This window comes from Metarhizium robertsii, assembly GCF_000187425.2.
Source record: "Metarhizium robertsii ARSEF 23 chromosome Unknown MAA_Scf_11, whole genome shotgun sequence".
Lineage (NCBI taxonomy): Eukaryota > Fungi > Ascomycota > Sordariomycetes > Hypocreales > Clavicipitaceae > Metarhizium > Metarhizium robertsii.
Window position 1 is genome coordinate 397,424 of NW_011942151.1, and position 17,812 is coordinate 415,235.

Here is a 17,812-nt window from a genome sequence, read left to right on the forward strand (position 1 = left end):
TCTGCCACCTGCTAGTTAGCAACGATATTGTACCAGCTCCTCAAGTTCCATGGCCGCAAACTTGCCTTTGTGTATTTTAGGGTAGGAATCTCCCCTCCCTTATCCTTCTTCTTCCGAGCCGTCCATCTCTCTCTCCCACCTTGGCCAAGTCCAGCTGCCCATCCCGTGTAAAACGAGTCATCAACCTTGGTCCCCCAGGTGGCAAACTATCCTCTCGATCCGTTCGCCAGAGACGATACGTTTTCCCATAAAAAGTAATAATCTCTCCCGTCTCCTTGTTTTCTGCCGTATCCCACAGCGTCTGCGGCACTAGGCTATTGGGCATCACTAGCATGCCCGACTTGACTTCGTAAACGTGCGAGTGCCACAGGGAACGCTCATCGGGTGGCAAGGACGCAAACAGACGCGGTGTGATCATGTACTCTATACCGATACGCTGTCTCAAAGTTTTAGCGGTCAATAACGACATCGCATGGGGGGTGGAAGGCATTCAGGCGAGCACAGATATTTCTAAGCGGCTTGAAGTCTTCGCGTCAAAGTCAGCCATATCCGGGTAACCGCGGAATGGATGGCTACATGAGTAATTGATGCTGCTCCAAAAAGAACTGTCTCTTTATTGAATGTGGGATGACCGCAGGCCTCGTTCGTCAATGGCGTTAACTCCATTCCTTTCTTGGTGATTTGTTGATAGATATGCGGCCAGAGCAATTGCGCTTCGCCTAGAGTCGGAGGTCTTGAAAAAACAGACGTATATCATTTTCTTCTCCTTTGTTTACTACTTCCTTCTTTCTCGCCCGGCAAGCATATCAACTATTTATCCAGCCTACATATATATTGTCGGCTGTGGAGTAGAATGACGTACCATGGTCATCATGGCCTAGGCTGTAAGCGCATGTCTCATGTCACCTGCCTTTTCTTTGCCAAGAGGCCAATACCATGACGTTGGCCAATCCTTAGCAAGAGTTGAATGACACCATGTGTAAATCAGAATGGCAGGCCGCTGCTGGTGGCATCCAATGCAATAGTGCAAGGCAGACATCATCCCATCGCGTTGCGGCTGTCACACGGAAATGGCCGGTTACACGAGGGCTACGGTCACGAGACCTAGGGCAAAGTCCCTCACCGACTTCTTGTATTTATAGACACCTTTGGTCCCTCAAGGCCTTGAGGAAAACCAAGGACCTTTGATACCAAAGACTGTTATTAGATGAATTGAGTAAATTGCTCCAAGCCTCTAGCCCTTGTCACAGCGGCCTAGGTGGGCTGATTGCCCATCATCCAATACCATCAATACACATGAATTCATGGTCGAGTCTATGGTATCCTTTCCCCCTCAGTAATTATGTGTTACATGGAAAATGGCGTTACTTGTATGTCGTTATCAATCCTCCAAGAGCGAGTGAAATCAGGTCCACGTGCATCACAACTTTGCCTCCCAGACCAATGCCACTCTTGCCCAAGCTGGCAATTCATCTGAAGCATTTCATGAGCGGCTTTTCTTTGGATTCAGGTACCCCCGCGTGGAACGCTTTGCAAGTTGAGAATTCTGTCACCCATGGCCTGTAGCATGCAATTGGTTACAGAACTACTTGATACTATGCTTGCGCAATATATGCTATCATCCAGCCGTCAAGTCCCTTGGCTTGGCAACTTGACGTAGTCGTTTGCTCCTCAGATTTTTGTTACTTGACATAGTTATGCTTCATGTTTTTAATTGTCTGGCACTTTGTCTGTCTATCCTGTTCCCCGGTTGCTACCACCGTTGATACCGCCGTTGAAACCACTATTGATACCACCCTTGTTGTTGCTTCCGCGGTTGCCACCACCATTGATGCCGCCGCTGGAACCGCCGTTGATACCATTTTCGATACCACTATTAATATCACCACTGATACCACCGTTTTTGTTACCACTGTTGCTACCGCCGTTGATACCGCCATTGAAACCACCATTGATATCACCATTGATATCACCTCCGATACCACCGTTGTTGTTGAGATCGTTTTTGTTACCACCGTTGTTATCACCCTTGCTACCGCCGTTGATACCATTATTGATATCACCACTGATACCATTATTGATACCGCCGCTGGTACCGCCGTTGATACCACCATTACTATCACCACTGATACCACCATTGATACCGCCATTGATACCGCCATCGATACCGCCGTCGATACCACCTTCGGTACCACCGTTGTTGTTACCGCCATTGGTACCACCATTGGTACCGCCTTTAATACCATCGTTTTTGTTGGCACCGTTTTTGTTAGCACCGTTTTTATCAACACCGTCGTTGCTGCCACCGTTGTTGTTACCACCATTGATACCACCATTAATACCGCCGTTGATACCGCCGTTTTTATCAACACCATTTTTATTACCACCGTTTTTATTCACACCGTTTTTATTGCCGCCGTTAATATTACCGCCGTTGTTGTTACCACCATTGTTATTACCGACGTTGTTGTTACCGCCGTTGTTGTTACCGCCGTTATTATTATTGCCGCCGTTATTGCCGCCGTTATTGCCGCTGTTTCCTCTTCCGCAACCACATAGGTCAGCATTGGGATCATTGCTAACACTAAAGAATGTAGACGCATCTTGCGCAGGACGATCAGCGTTGCCCATGATGGCAGCCTGGTGTGTGCTGGCGCCCGTCATGGTGCTGCAAGTCCAGCAGCCCTGCGCAAGATTCGTGCCGCATTCCAGGTCCAGGTCGATGCGGGTGAGTCCGCCGCCGGCTTTTCGCCCCTCGCCGTTGAAGCCCTTGAAACACGTCTTCTGGGGTGCTCGGTTATTGTTTGCTTTGGCTCGCTCCCGGTCTTGGAGATAGGCGGCCGCCGCGATCGGAGCTGCACCTTGCAGCTCGTCGTTTTCCATAAGATGGCAAGTGACATGCGAGTGACCAATCACGACGCCATTCCCATCGAGCCGTTGTGGATTGCCGTTGTATGTGTTCTGGGGGTTTGTGAAGGTTCCCAGGTTTATATTCCGGTATACCGCACTAATCTTCATGCCGTCTTTGGGAGAAATGTTGCCGCATAATCTCGGTTGGCTGAATACAACAGTGGCCATCTTCTCCGGTGCTGGGACCTCGCCCATGACTGTCAAACAAGTTTAGATGGTGGCAACACGGTCTTCATCTTGGTCATACATACTGATGGGGTTGCAGCAGGATTGTCCCGTCTTGACCTGTTCGCCATTGCATAGCGGCTTCCCTGAGCAGAAATTGATAAAGTTATTCTGGCTCCTATCTCTTGGTTAGGCGCCGTCTGGGTTCATAAAAAGACGAAAAGAAAGTGCTTTTCCTTACTGCAGGGCCTCGTCCGTTCCGGCATCGGCATTTTTTAGACCATTGGGAGTACGCTGCAAGCTGTTTCGAGACAAGGTGAGACTCTGCTGTTCTTGGCCATTGCCACCACCAATCTGGTTATTACCCCCATTCTGGCCCTTGTTACCACCATTCTGGCCATTGCCCTTTTGTGGGGGAACAACAATAGTACCCGGTGGCTTTACGGCACCTTGGTTTCCCCCGGGACGTTGCTGGAACTGTCGCCGGCTCAACTGGCGGGAAACCCGAGGGCGAAAAGCCAAATCATCAGCAGCCTGGATGGCGCCAGTGAAGCCCACCAGGGCGACAAGAAGACCTGCGATGTGCATGACGTGCTTCCAAGTTGTGTTTTGAAGAGAGGGTCTCTGCTAGTCAAGATTTCAGTACTTGCTTGGCATCGGAGGATGTTATTGTCCTTGTGAGTGATAGAATCGGGTCCGGCCCGGATAAAAACAGGACTACTATAATTAAAAGAGATTGTTTGACTTGGAGCCTGTGTCGCAGACACCGGTGCTAAGACATCAAGAATAAAAATGAGAGGAATGATTTCGGTCGTACGATGAATGCAACAGAAAAGACGAAGAGAACAGAACAGATGAACGAGGATGGGAGTGGAGGGAGGGGGGGAGAAGTAGCCTGAGCTCCAGAGAGAAGCGCTACCGTCTTGGTGCGTCTCAAAACGTTGAGCATGTAGAGTGCGTGTATTCATAGCTCGGCCGAGGGCAGGAGGCCAACTATCCCACCAGAGAATTTCCGAAATGTTGTTTCCGACCGTACGGTCAGCTGTGCTATTCGGCTGCATTACTCGGGTCCAGTCTAATGGAAATAAGTTCGGACATGGATGAGTGTTTTAGAAAAGTAGAGTACGCCCTTGCCTTGTTTCAATGGCGTCGTCGTCGGTATCGTGTGCTTCTCCCGTAAGGCTGTTTCATTGTAAGCAGCCATGGCGCCGATCGTCCAATGAGTTTCGGTATACAGCGGGCGATCAGGAAAATCAGGCAATCACTTTGTTTGGTAAAAGAGGCCAACACGTTTGCCCCGGTTTCTCAACAGCCATGTGTTGGTGAATATGGCATTGATCGCATCGATATTTTCAAGAGAAGCGGCCTGTGCCGTCGCGCAAGTAAAAGCATAATGGCATGAATCACGCCAGGCGTCGGCGAGATTCAGGATGCCGCATAAAGCCCGTCGTGTCGGAAGAGTGACTTTTACTTCCCTTTTTAGGTTCCGCGACCTGCCAAGACAAGGCTAGTGATGCAACTCTGACTCGGATGTTGACATCATTGATCATCCTAGGACAAATATAGTCTATGGTTCCCACTAGTCCACACTAGCTAGCCAATGTACATGTATCTCGTGACGGACGTTACAACGCTCGTCTGCCCCACCCACAGTAAGCGTGGCCAATCGAATAATTCCGACGAACGCTCCTGAATCCTTTAGTATCAGATTTCCCCCTTCTTACAATATTGAAGGCAATGCTCCCTTTCCCTTGATGCAGGAGAGGTTTCGAATCAATCTGAAACCTACTCAAAATCGACATTATACTGAATGTTATGCACGAATGCAGTCTCGGAATTGAACATGACTAGCAATACAATCATCTCATCCCAAACACGCTTGCACATAAGATTATTCCAACTTCCGCCTCTTATTGAAAAGTTTTTCTTCCTATAATCGTTTAATCTGTCAACTTTGCTTCACTATGATGGCCTTTTGTTGGAACAAGAAACACTGTCGATTCTTTCCTTTGCTTTCCCTTGAACATCATTGACTCACGCTATCAGAAACATGTATATAAGCACTATTCTTTTGTCCCTTGTGAGCCTACCTGCCATAGGGGATGCCTTTAAACAAGAACAAGATTCAAAGCCTTCGCCAAGAATTATTGGCAAGTCATCACCCTTTCCACCATCAACGCCAGGCACAAAGCGGACCGCGCAAAAGGTCTTGTCTGGCCACGTCAAGTATAAATTGCAAAATCGTTCCGACTACGCAGCAAACGACCTAACGAGTAGCAGTGCCAAGACGGACCGTATAGATTTCTCCGTCAATGTAGACGACCAGTGCCGCCGTCCAAGCAATGACGGACAAGTTGATGAAAGCTCTTGGGACAACGCGAGTACGTGGTTTTCTCGAGACATGTGCCTTTGCAAGACCAAGGTTAGGTTCTAACCGTCTATACAGTCACAGATCAGATTCCTGAAGTGGATCGGATGGTCTCTACTCTCATTCATCACCCGGAGACGGAACAGAATTTTGACACCAACACAGCCTTCAGTGTTGATCTAACAATCGCGAATCTATTTCTAGTGGATAATATCATGCCATACGCCGGCCCACAGCGTTTAGACCCGGCGACTGGCCAAGTCAGGGGCCACGTGTATGTTGTGATTCAAAAGGCCGCTGGAGGCAGCGGTGCACTTCTAGGTGATGACAGCGTTGTCTATTCCGCTAGAGTCCCTGGCCGGAATAACAACGTGGTTTACACCAGTGGCGGAGCCATGATGAACATGAACAGACTTAGTGTTGAAGTTGACGGCGGCCTCCACGAACCAGGCCGCTACCGCGTCTGCACCATGGCAACAGCAGAAAATCTGCAGCGGGTCGTGATGCCACCAGTCATGCGTGGCCCGCAAGACGACTGCATTTGGTTCACCGTTGGCGACGGAGTTGTAGACCGAGAAGTTGGCATTGCCAACCCACCGAGGGAGCTGGTCGGTACTTTGCAGCCCGTCAGCCTGGGCTCGGCGGACCATGTCAATCTATCGGTTTCATTTGAACTACTACCGGGGCTGTTGCAAGTGGTTGAAGCTAAAAGATAGTACTTCAAACTTGTTGATATCTCTTTCTTCTGCGCTCTTGATCACGCGACAAGACACAGCTGTTGGATGTAATAGCACCAGCACACGACGCGGTTGCTGTGTCTAGGTTTAATTTTTAGTAATAGACAGTAGAATTTAGAATTAGATATTAGATTCGGTTACGGGTTTAATACTCTTGGCCCGTAATTCATATTGCCACAGCCAAGGATTACTGTGGCTCGCCCGTCATGATGAGATTATAGCAAAACTAGCCGCATCCACAACAGGTCAGGCTGTCTCCAAAACTTCTCTGTTAGTGAAAAGCGTATTCTCAAAATACACCACGGCATTGTCAATTTAGAACAACTCGGCTCAAGAATAACCCCTCGGTATCAAAACTACCCATAATATTCTGGCTACTCTACGGAAGATGGCACCGAGTCTCTCACAACGTGTGCTAGAAGCAGCCACGACAAGTCCACGAGAAACACGCCTGGAAGCCAATTGGAGGACCCGAGGCGCAGGCGTGGTCGTGGCATCATGACACCCAACGCTTGTACAGAATGCCGAATGAAGTGGGCAAATGTAAGCTAATAAACTTTACCATAAAGATCGACCCTCGAGTAATTTGTGAAAAAGTAAAACCTTGGCTAACAACCCAACCACTATTCGATGGACAAAATTCATGCAGTCGCTGCAAATCTTCTGCCGTGGAGTGTATATACGAGACCCCATTACGGCAGTCAAAAGACGAACTCCGAACGAAAATTGAGCAGTTGCACCAGCGCCTGGACACAAGTAGTCCCTGTAATTTCGGCATTGGCCCAGCCGGAACTTTCTAACAATATATTGAGACGCCTATGAGCCGGAGATTCTGTCGAAACTATATACGAGGTGATAAACTGCAGCAGTGTGGACAACCAGCTGGACAGTCTTGGGCTCCAAGGAAGTCAGCCATTTGACTTGCAAAATGAGGTCCACGATTACCGTTCGAGGAATGTTGAAGCACGCGACTAGGAGGGACATGCGGCAGCATTGTCAAGCCCTGCAGACGTAATGGCGGCGCCGAATGCGATGCTTCAGACTGCCGCTCAAGGCGGGCAGTCGTCCCGTGAACGCAATTCTGTCTTGTGGCGGTTTGGGGGGCCAACGACTAAATTTGCCGGGTCATGGACGATGGTTACCAGCGATACCGACCTGATACAGCATTTGTTAGCATTGTACCTTTGTTGGGAATATCCCACATTTGCATCGCTGAGCAAAGAGCACCATCTCAGAGATTTCCATGACTGCAGAAGCAGGTACCGCTCTTCGTTGCTCATAAACGCCTTGCTTTCGTTGGGCTGCCGCTTTTCTCCTCAGCACGCGATCGGGGGAGATTCTAGCGATTGTGTTACCTTGGGTGAACACTTCTTCAAAGAGTGTCAATGACTATACCTTTCCGAGGCAGATTATCGTTCAGTAACCACAGTCCAGAAACTGAGAATAATGTCCGTTCGAGAAGCGAGTTGCATTCGAATCTATATGAGTGCGTATTATTCCGGCCAATGTATGAGCTCGGCTATAGAGACGCCCCTTCATCGGGACAATGTTGACGACCCACAGAAGGACGAGGACCAGGAGCATCGTACCGTTAGACTGGCTACTCTTTGGGGACTTTCACACTAGATAATTTGGCCAAAAATTATATAATCCAAGAATTACAATACGGTGGGATACTAACAACCCTGTCTAGTGCTCTGCCCTTTGCTGGCTCGTTGCCGACGTCGTATATGCCATCCCTGCCACCTAAGCCTCCTATCGTAGAAGCAACAGAGCAGCTCCCATGGATTCCATCTAGAGATAACTGTGAGTTCTTAGTTTGCAACTTGGAGAGGCCAATTGATGGCTGTGGTGATAGGGGTACACTTAACACTGCCCTGCGAGCAAGCATCAAATGAGCGATCAGTCTTCGTGTTGTTTTGTCAGCTAAGCGAACTCACTCATGAATGCTTGTATCTTGTACACAGCCCTGCGGCATCTTTAACAGCCGAGACTCTGCTACGGCTGTACACAAAATATTTTGTCTGGTACGGCAACCTACCAGAGACTTTGCGGCTCGGCCAGAATTTCACTCCATACGTGCTCTTTGTTCAGAATGTCTGCCCGCAAATTTCTCCAACCAAGCCTTGATCCTCTACTGACTCCGATAGAATGTATCATCATTTCACTATTATATTATTATTTTGGCCTTTCAGGGAACTTGAAATTCTCGGGACTGCGTTATTGTCACGGAATATCTGTGCCGAAGCGGCAGACGCAATTGGCACTCTAGTAAAGTCGTACGACAGACTATACACACTACAAAGGACGCCCTCTTTTGTGCCATACTCTGTGCTGACAGCCTCTATTGTGCACCTCGCCAGTACTATCTGTTTTACCCACACTAGCTTCGTTGCTGCTGAGCGCGAAGGCCCTATGCCTGCAAAACGAGCGGGCTTCTCGGCTTTGGGGGGTCTTGAAGAAGATGTTACGTCTCTCGAGGAAATGGAACAATGCTACCCTTTTGCCAAGAGGGCCTTGTGTGACAAGGGCTTAGGCTTGGAGTAATAACTCAATTCATCTAATAACAGTCTTTGGTATCAAAGGTCCTTGGTTTTCCTCAAGGCCTTGAGGGACCGAAGATGTCTATTTATACAAGAAGTCGGTGAGGGCCTTCTGCCCTAATCCCGTGACCGTAGCCCTTGTGTAACAAGCCATTTCCGTGTAACACCTTGAGCATACTGTCCTACCTTATAAAGCCATGGAACGTCCATGTATAAGTCGAGGCTGGAGAGATTTCTCTCCAAGACTGCATTGAAATATGCCGACCGTATGACCAGAGTCCCCAGTGTGATTCTACCCTTGGAGTCGACCTGTGAAGATTTCATTCCTGACGTCAAAAAGTGCCAAGGAACAAATTCAATGATACAAACGGCGGTAGGCCGTCCCGACCACTGTCTTTTCTCACCATTTGTACAATTAAGAAATCAAATGACAATAACGCAACGAACCCTTTGGCAGGCTGGTTTTGCACTTCTTGCATAGCTGTTTAGTTTTAATATTCGGCGTGTATAGTCAAAATTCTTTGATGTAAATATTGCAACTACTGCATTAAAGGATTTTGCCATGGTACTGCGGAGTATGCAACACAACCTCCTGGTGAATTTCTTCTTCTTTACCAGAATGAGATACGGAAATCATAATCACATAGAGATTGTTGGACGTATATGGTCCGGAGTTCCATGACAGGTGTGGTCCTCTCCGCCGGTCACTAAAGGGCAGATATAAGTAGTACGTGCGATAAGGGGTGAGATAAACCTCGATGAGGGGTATAGAATAGTATCCATCAGACTCGAGAGCTGGGTGCGTCTTGGTAGAGTCTGTCATTAATTAGTTCGGACGGGGCTCGAGAAGAAGTAGTCACGGTAGTCGGACAGACACAAAGTCTAGCTGTGTTTTAACTTTATTCCACCAGATGCCACTTTCTACTAGGCTCTTAGTAGTTATGTGGCGGCAAGATTTCGTGTTATTACTACTGTGGCTTTGTGGCAATTGACGAACCAAGATGAATGTCCTAGCATGACTATACTGCGAGGGAGTATTCGCCAACCCACCATGGCTTGAGCAGCTGAATACATGGCAACAGCAATTTCCTATTTGCAAACTTGAACTCTCCGATTGTATCACTGGTAGTCAAGTAACGGTGAATACTGTGCTCACCTTGACATACGTGCAGAGCTGGCTGAGTGCTTACAGGCTGCATATGTAGCTTCGAGGCCTGATTTAGTACATGTACCTCCTACCTCCAGCGGGCAGCTCGATCTTCCTGCGAAGCCTCGGGTTTTGTGGCGGCAGTTGTTAGGGCTAACTGAGGTGAAGCGCCGTCTATCTAATGGCAGGCACCGCCTCCTCAACCTTTCTTGCATCTTCATCCATCACACCTTTTTTAGCTGGCTCTCTGCTATTTATGCATGTTTCTTGCATCTGAGCTCTCGTGTGACCGTTGTGCAGCTTTTCTTTTCTCTGCCGTGAAATCCATCACAGCGGTGGCCTATGCATTCTCCAAAGGTGCTGGGCCTCTTGGATAAATTCTTCAACGCCCTGCATAACATACAAGCTCTTATTTAAAACGGGGGCCAAGACTCAAGTCGCAGTTATATTCCCAAAGGAAAACCTTCCGAACCCATTGATTGGATCTGTGCCGACTGGCTGAGTCTATATGATGAATCGTCGCATCTATCCGATGATGTCCTGGCACAGTAAGTCGATCAACATGGCGACATCTTCTACTGCTAATATAAGCCCTTAGGTCCGCCTTCACTTGCCAAAAATCTCAAGTCGAGCAGCAGAGTCTACTTGATATCAATTAGTAAAGCGTTTAAAGCCATTAATATCGCTGTTATGCAAGAAGCTCAACAAGATAGAAAGCGAAGTGACCACGACGCAAGGCGTCGTGAAGCAAATCCACATTGGAATTTTGAACCACGGAATTGGCATTTCACGGAAGACGACTTGGAGGCTCTGGATTCGTTGATCCAAAAACTGTTGAAAGATTTAGAAGATGAATCTTGCTTACCTATCTGGAGAGCTGCAATTGATTCTCTCATATCTTTCCAAGGCGAAGTGTCAGGCTTGGTTAAGTGGAAATCGTCTAAGCAAAAGGCGTTCGACATCCTTGCGCAGCGTGATGTGGCTGCGGAAAATTTTGAGCGGCTTCAATTCGCGCAGAATACACCTGAAACAGAGCGCTTTTGTGAAAACATAAAGGCAAAGCTCCAGTTAGTGGGGCGATTTACTGCTATATATGACGCTCAACCGACACCGACGACAACTGAAGATCGACATGAGCCAGAACCTCGTTATGAACTGTTTCCATTAGGCAGCCAACGTCAGAAAACGGTAGCTAGAGCATATCCCGATCTATCTCCGCATGTGAGTTTATAGTCATTAAGTATTCAGAAATGCGGATACTCACAGCTTATCCAGATGAATGGCCCAGTATTAGTTACTATAGTTTTTCTCATGACGCTCATATCGACTATCCCTTTAGTTGTCGCGTGGCAACATTCAACTAATGACCTAGGCTCTGCGACTGAATCGGATTTCTGGCTTCTTATACTCAACTCGATGATGTGTCTTCTTGGAATATTTTGTGCAATATTTCCATCTTTTTGGTACCCCCTATCAGCCTACAATCGCTGGGCGCAATGGCTCTCTGTCTTTGGCTGTGTAGCCGCTATTGCTGCTATTCCGATGTATTTGTACTTGCCTACAATGTGGAGTGCTTTAGTTGCATTTCTGGCCCAGGCAATCCAGGGTATTGTAACATTGCAGCTCGCCCTTGCAACAGAACAAAAGCCATAGTGCCGCCCACTACCTTGTTATTATGGTCCATCTTTGTGATAACCCCTCGATGCTATTTCTTTATCTGTAGCTCCAAACATATATTGACGTGAAGATTAGTTGCTAGCTATGGTAATATACATGATGAATGCTAAGATTAGTTAATAAACAATAAACATGATAAATCCAAGTACCCTGGCTAGGCGTTATGCCATTCCATTTTTAGTAATTCCATCCATTTTGGGTGTTAGTTGATCGCGTTCCGAGGCGAACTAAGATTGCGTGCCATGTGCTATATTCCTAGGATCTGAAAACTAGGCCCCATTTTGGCTGTTTTCTTCAATTTGAGAACCTGATAAGGCCCAAAGCGTGTTGTATGAGCCTTGCTCGGGGTCCCGACTTATAGCCTTCACAGTACATGAAAGTATCTGCCCTGTAACTCTAGGATAGGCATCCTTCCACTCTTCCTGATGGCAGTTTTGACTTGCCCCTGGAGCGCTAGGTCTTGATTTAAGAGTGAGAATGCTACGTATTTGCGTCTGAGAAAACGACGTGAGTTCATGAAAGTGCTTACAGGTGCATACAGCTCCTGGGTAAACGGCCAGCGCGAATATAGAGTCCTTTGCCAGCTTAAGACTCGTTCTCGCAACCCAAATTGCAAAAAGAGGATAAGTACCAGCTTGCTTCTGCCATATAATTCCGCCGGGCTGAGGTTAGGGTTATTGATATCTCTAAGTGAACCAAACTTAACCTCTGTCGGCGCTTGCTGATCCAATTTGATAGGCAAGGCAACTACACGAGATGCCGTAATACCTGGCATAGAACTGGTCTTTCGGAGCCTAGGCCAAAGTTGGTTGACGGCAAAACTACATTCGATTCCTTCGCTATCTAAGCCGTACTGGTTCGCATTGATTCCTGCGGACAGGACAAGATATTCTAGGCGTCTAAGAGTCTCGCGAAGCTCCTTAAAAGCGGATTACACATGAGAAATATTTCCCAAGTTGCATTCCTTTCACGAAACATCCGCTGTAGGGGTATCCCTCTGCATTTCCGCGATGGCTTCTTGGCTTTGGTCCTCGCTCCGGTTGACTATAATGACTTTGTATCCTCTATGTGCAAGCGCACGACTGACCTCGTATCCAATTCCCAAAGCACCTCCAGTGACAACAGCAACGCGACCGTCAAGGGTCTCTGGATAGACCTCTCTTGGTCCGACAACTTGGTATAGAGCAGACTGTATTATTGAAATTAAAGGATTTAGAGCAGATAATACTGTTGATACTTTGCATCGAAATTCAATAGGTCATTTTTGGAGAGTAGCAAGTCTGTTAGACTGCGATATTAGCCTCCGAATAAAGTACAGTACGTTTGCTCACTTGCCGAATGTGCAGCGGTGAGGTCATCAAAATGTGTGACTTTACAAGGATGCGGTAGATGAATACTATTAGTCTTTGAAAGCCTTAAAAAAAACTAAAAACCGTTAATATTAAAACCTATTATTAGATAAATTAAGCTATTATTTTATGCTTTTTTTTCTACGTTTTTATTATAAATAATAGTTTTTTATTAAAAGAAAAACCCAGGCCTAGAAAAAAGTCCTAAATGTTACTATTATTAATATTATTAATATTATTCCTATTATTCCTATTATTGTTGTTCCTATTATTATTATTCCTATTATTATTATTCCTATTTAAATTATAATAAAAAAATAAAAAAAAGGCTAGTTAATCACCAGGACCCACTAGTAACACAATTAATAGCCGTACCTAGCTAATTAAACAGTAACACACAATTCAAAAAACAGTACACGCATCGCGATACGTCAAATCCACTAGCTCAAGAGGTGATTCATGACCTTACACGCCGGCGAAAGCATACACGCAATGATGACGGCGACTCGCGACCACGTGAGTCACATTATTATTCCTATTATTATTATTCCTATTATTATTATTCCTATTATTGTTATTCCTATTATTGTTATTCCTATTATTGTTATTCCTATTATTGTTATTCCTATTATTGTTATTCCTATTATTGTTATTCCTATTATTGTTATTCCTATTATTGTTATTCCTATTATTGTTATTCCTATTATTGTTATTCCTATTATTGTTATTCCTATTATTGTTATTCCTATTATTATTAATATTAATATCCTAACCTTAATAATAGCTCAAAAGCTAGAAGAAAAAGAAGCTAATATTACACAAAGATAGCCTAATATTAAAGGTTACATAAAAGCTACAATCACGGGACTAGGGCAAAGTCCCTAAGGCCTTAAGGAAAACCAAGGACCTTTGATACCAAAGACTGTTACTGGATGAATTGAGCTATTGCTCCAAGCCCTTTTTCCGAGGCCTTGTCACAACTATCGTGAGGTTCAAGGTCCAGCCCGTGCCTTTATGGCACCGTGGCTTCCGCGCAACACATGCCGAAACCTTAAGGGATATTATCCGTCATATATTAAAGGCAGACGAGCAAACCTTTCAGAATATTGAGGAAAATTTAGAATTACAGTCCTAAGAAGATATTTAGAAGCTCGGTTATGTAAGCTCCATGTTCGAGTTGATTAAGCGATCACAATCCCACATAGTATTCTGCTGCAAATGCTGGCTTATTGGTAGCAATTCTTCTGGGACCCGGCGAAGCAGTCTTCTTCCCCAAGGTGTAAAAATGGGTGCCCATGGGCACCCGTGGGTATCCAAGGGTTTCGTCGGCTATCCATTTTCTCATATAAAATGCCTAGGTATTCCGCGGGTACCCTACTCTATAATAGGTACTTTATAGCCATCTGCAATATGTATTAATAAGCTATCACGTATTATTAATTAGGTGGAATCTGGTGGACAAGGGCTTAGATAAGGACTTGGGCGGGTACCTAAAGTTACCCAAGATTATCAATAAATAGCTGTGGGTAATTTGGGTTAACATTCATATTGACTCAGTGCTACGTATTTACGGATAAGCTGCTCACGCCGGGTACCCATGGAGCTTTTACACACTATCAATCATCCCAGCCGACGGTGTCCATTGTTATCTGTCTGGAGACATGGTAGAGTGTATGGCGAACTCTGCCCTGTTGCCGACCGCGACGGCATCCATCTCTTCTCCGACACTCCTTGAATGGATTCGGGTACTCGGCTGGATAATCTGAGGTTGGTACTCTGGTGTATCAGCCGCCTATTGATGGATTTGACTTGATTCGAAGTGACAAGCTGGCTGGGGAGGAGGAATTAATTTGGAATCGCAAGGGACCAACCGTGTCGATTGTGGTTTCTGGCAAAGGTACCATTCTAGGGGATGGGAAAGAGCTGGCTTTTAAGAGCAGGTTCGTTTTCTCCATTGCACCAGAAATAAGGACAAGAGTGCGCGCTACTTGTGCCCTGCAGATATCTGTACGCTGCCGTTATACGATGATTAACAGCATAATTGTTATTTTGGAGTGTGGAAAATTGTTATGGATACGCAAATTTATCCCAATTCAAGTCTCTGGTGCGGCAATTAAATTTGGAGACTTGTTACAATACCCTGTGAGTAGGGCGAAATTAACTTATGCGTCTAGTTGGACCTGAAATGCATCATTCTTGTGTTGATGGCAGACAGAAACCTGCTGCATGTAGTTGCTGCAACATATTGCTTCAATAAGAACCCCTTGCTACAGTAGTCGTCATGGTTCGCCATTGAGCCATAGAACAAAAGAATTCAGTAATAACGTGTGACAAGGTCTCAAGAGGACTCAGAGCAAATAGCTCAATTAATCTAATAACAGTCTTTGGTTTTAAAGGTCTTTGGTCTTCCTCAAGGCCTTATTGACTAAAGACATCAACTGGTCTTTAAATACAAGAAGTCGGTGAGGGACTTTGCCCTAGGTTCCGTTGGACAACAGCATCTAGGCCTTGTCACATAATGCCTGGCTGCTTACTATGACTGGCTTTGCAAAACGTTCTTTTTCGCTCAAAGACCCATCAAAGACTTAGTCTGTCAATACATGCAAGCAGTCTTCACAGATATCTCCAATAGTAAAGGTTCACAATAGCAAAGTGGCAAGTGAGATGGATTGGTCAGCCCAGTCGTTACACGATCCTAGCCCGGGCCTTAAGGGCACGGGTATCAATTTCTAAATTTCCAAACTCACACAGCTATAGAAAGTGCTAAAATGACTCACCTTTGTTCACACGGGGGCCGGCCTGTCATCTCAGGGACCACGGACTAACGTCTCACGGTTGGTTCGTGTCTGATGGCTCGGCACTCGCCCCGTCAGGAATGACGTTTGACTCATTGCCCGTCGCCAAGCTTCTCACGGTCCGAGAACCAATAATCCATATGCCGTATTGCGTCGTTCGGCGTAATCTAGGCGGCAGCCTCTGCTGCGGCATGGATATCCTGGCCATCAAGACGGGGTCTCCATGGGTTTGGGGCCGAAAATCTGCAAAGTCCCAACGCGCTTGGTCGTGGCAGGACAGACGGCAGGGGTTCAATCAATCCATGGAGATGTTTAGGCGTTTCAACTTCATCCTCATAATGTCTGCTTTGTAATTGTGAAGCTTGTCCAGGGCCACGAGCGGTCTAGAATTCCTCCTGTCTGGTAGGTCGGCTCACTGGGATCCCTGCGCTGATTCGGCTCCTCCGGCTCTTGCTCGTATTTCTGGATCTTTCGGTAGTAAACGTGACAGATCAAAACGAATACGAATAGTTGGTTAATAATAATGCCTGTTCTCGATTTATACTTTCCCACCTTGTTATATATCGCGTTTGACGGGCATCGAGGAAATTTCCACGCTCAACCTCCCATCTTTGGTCGTGAAGATGTATCTTGATTATGATAAAAGTCCATAGGCTCCGCAATTTGGAGAAGGGTATCTGTTTCGCAGTCCGCGGTGATGGAGCCAGTTGAATTTGAGTTACTCAGTCTGGGGTTTGGCAGCGTCCGAAGGGGCACCAGTTGACACTCAAGACTCTTGGCATTCCAATGCCCGTTTACGCACATTTAGTAGCGTAATAGAAACCCTCTATTCGATCCATTTACTCCATTCAAGTTGCTTTCCTCCGGGCTGTTGATCCACTTGTTTCATACGCCCTAGCAACCTGGGAAAGGGTTCCTTTTGTGATTTTTTGTTCCATCTCTTACTTCGCAGCTATCAAGGTTATGGAGAAAAGTACTTGATATAGTTTACTTGCCTATATAGAGGCAATCCATGATAGGCAATAATGGCCTGCATTACTATTGCCTGGGGGCCCAATTTCCTCGGCGATACAATCGGTGCCCCCCTGTCCTGTCCATCTTAACATCAAGCAAGGGATGCACTTATAGCCCATGCCGTCACGACTCAGTTTGGGTTGGGCGTATCCACAGAAGACTTCCTTGCTCAATGGACCATCTTTGGTACACGATTTGGAATCCGGTCCCGAGGCGTAAGGCTGATCATTTGCGACACGGCTGTCGCTCGGTCGAAAAGTCAATATACTAACTAAAAGAGGGTTAGAAGGCAGTGTATGAATAGGAGCCGACAGGGGGGCTTAATACTCGGGCGTGTTGATGGCGCATCGATTTATACTGAGGGGCCAGTCCGAGTGTAATCGAGGCTTTGTATCCTATTTCTACATCTTCTCGATGCTCGTGTATATTTAGATGATTCGAGGAACTGAACATGATTGGTTCAAAGCTCACGGACAAAGCCGCGATGCATGCACAAAGCCACAGCCTAATGCAAAAGCTAGGATGGCGTCTTCTATAGTGACGTAGCCACCATGGCTTGGGCCTATGTGGATATAGGCATGGTTAATTTTGTCTTGCTTCCTATGCTTCCTAAAGAAGCTCTCTGTAAGACTGAACTCTTTGACTCCTCTGGAAAATGTCGTCAATGTTTGTGAGTGCAGTACGCACTCGCTTCACGGTAGCCATTCCGCGTATGCAGTGCACAAATATAGCGCTAGGAGAACATTGTGTCTTTCGGTTCGAACACAAGGAAACTATTACGTACATGATCATGTATGTGTACTCTATCAGCTCTTTTCCTTGGTTCCTTGCCTGTTTGGACAGGAGAACATTCCACATGTCCAACGCAAGAATGCAACAACAAATTAGTGCAACTAATACAGGTAGAGCTTTACGAATCCAGTTACGCAACAAGGATAATCTAGCATTAATACTATACTACCATCCAATAGCATGATGATAAGCTTCCTCTATCGAGCTTTGAGAGTGGAAATTGGCCGTGCGTAGGCCGTACGCTATCCCCTGTTACAGTTCCTGGCTTGTATGAATCGAATTTGCCGAAATCATGGCCCTTGTACTCCAGCAGCC

General features: G+C 46.3%; 3 protein-coding genes across 3 annotated transcripts; 1 reads left to right on the forward strand and 2 right to left on the reverse strand.

Annotated features, from left to right (window-relative positions):
* Nucleotides 1–76: 76 nt before the first annotated feature.
* Nucleotides 77–469, reverse strand: MAA_06668 (uncharacterized protein; the record flags this gene model as incomplete). The annotated part of the gene is made up of 1 exon (XM_007824666.2): nt 77–469. One exon carries the CDS (start codon nt 467–469, stop codon nt 77–79), a length of 393 nt encoding a protein of 130 aa, XP_007822857.2.
* A 1,265-nt stretch (nt 470–1,734) lies between these two features.
* Nucleotides 1,735–3,663, reverse strand: MAA_06669 (ribosomal protein s17; the record flags this gene model as incomplete). Its single annotated transcript, XM_007824667.2, has 3 exons — nt 1,735–3,107; nt 3,162–3,253; nt 3,317–3,663. 3 exons carry the CDS (start codon nt 3,661–3,663, stop codon nt 1,735–1,737), a joined length of 1,812 nt encoding a protein of 603 aa, XP_007822858.2.
* Nucleotides 3,664–5,125: 1,462 nt separating this feature from the next.
* On the forward strand, nt 5,126–6,159 carry MAA_06670 (fungal transcriptional regulatory protein; the record flags this gene model as incomplete). The annotated part of the gene is made up of 2 exons (XM_007824668.2): nt 5,126–5,456; nt 5,522–6,159. The coding sequence occupies 2 exons, from the start codon at nt 5,126–5,128 to the stop codon at nt 6,157–6,159; spliced, it is 969 nt and encodes a 322-aa protein (XP_007822859.2).
* Between the last annotated feature and the right edge of the window lie 11,653 nt (nt 6,160–17,812).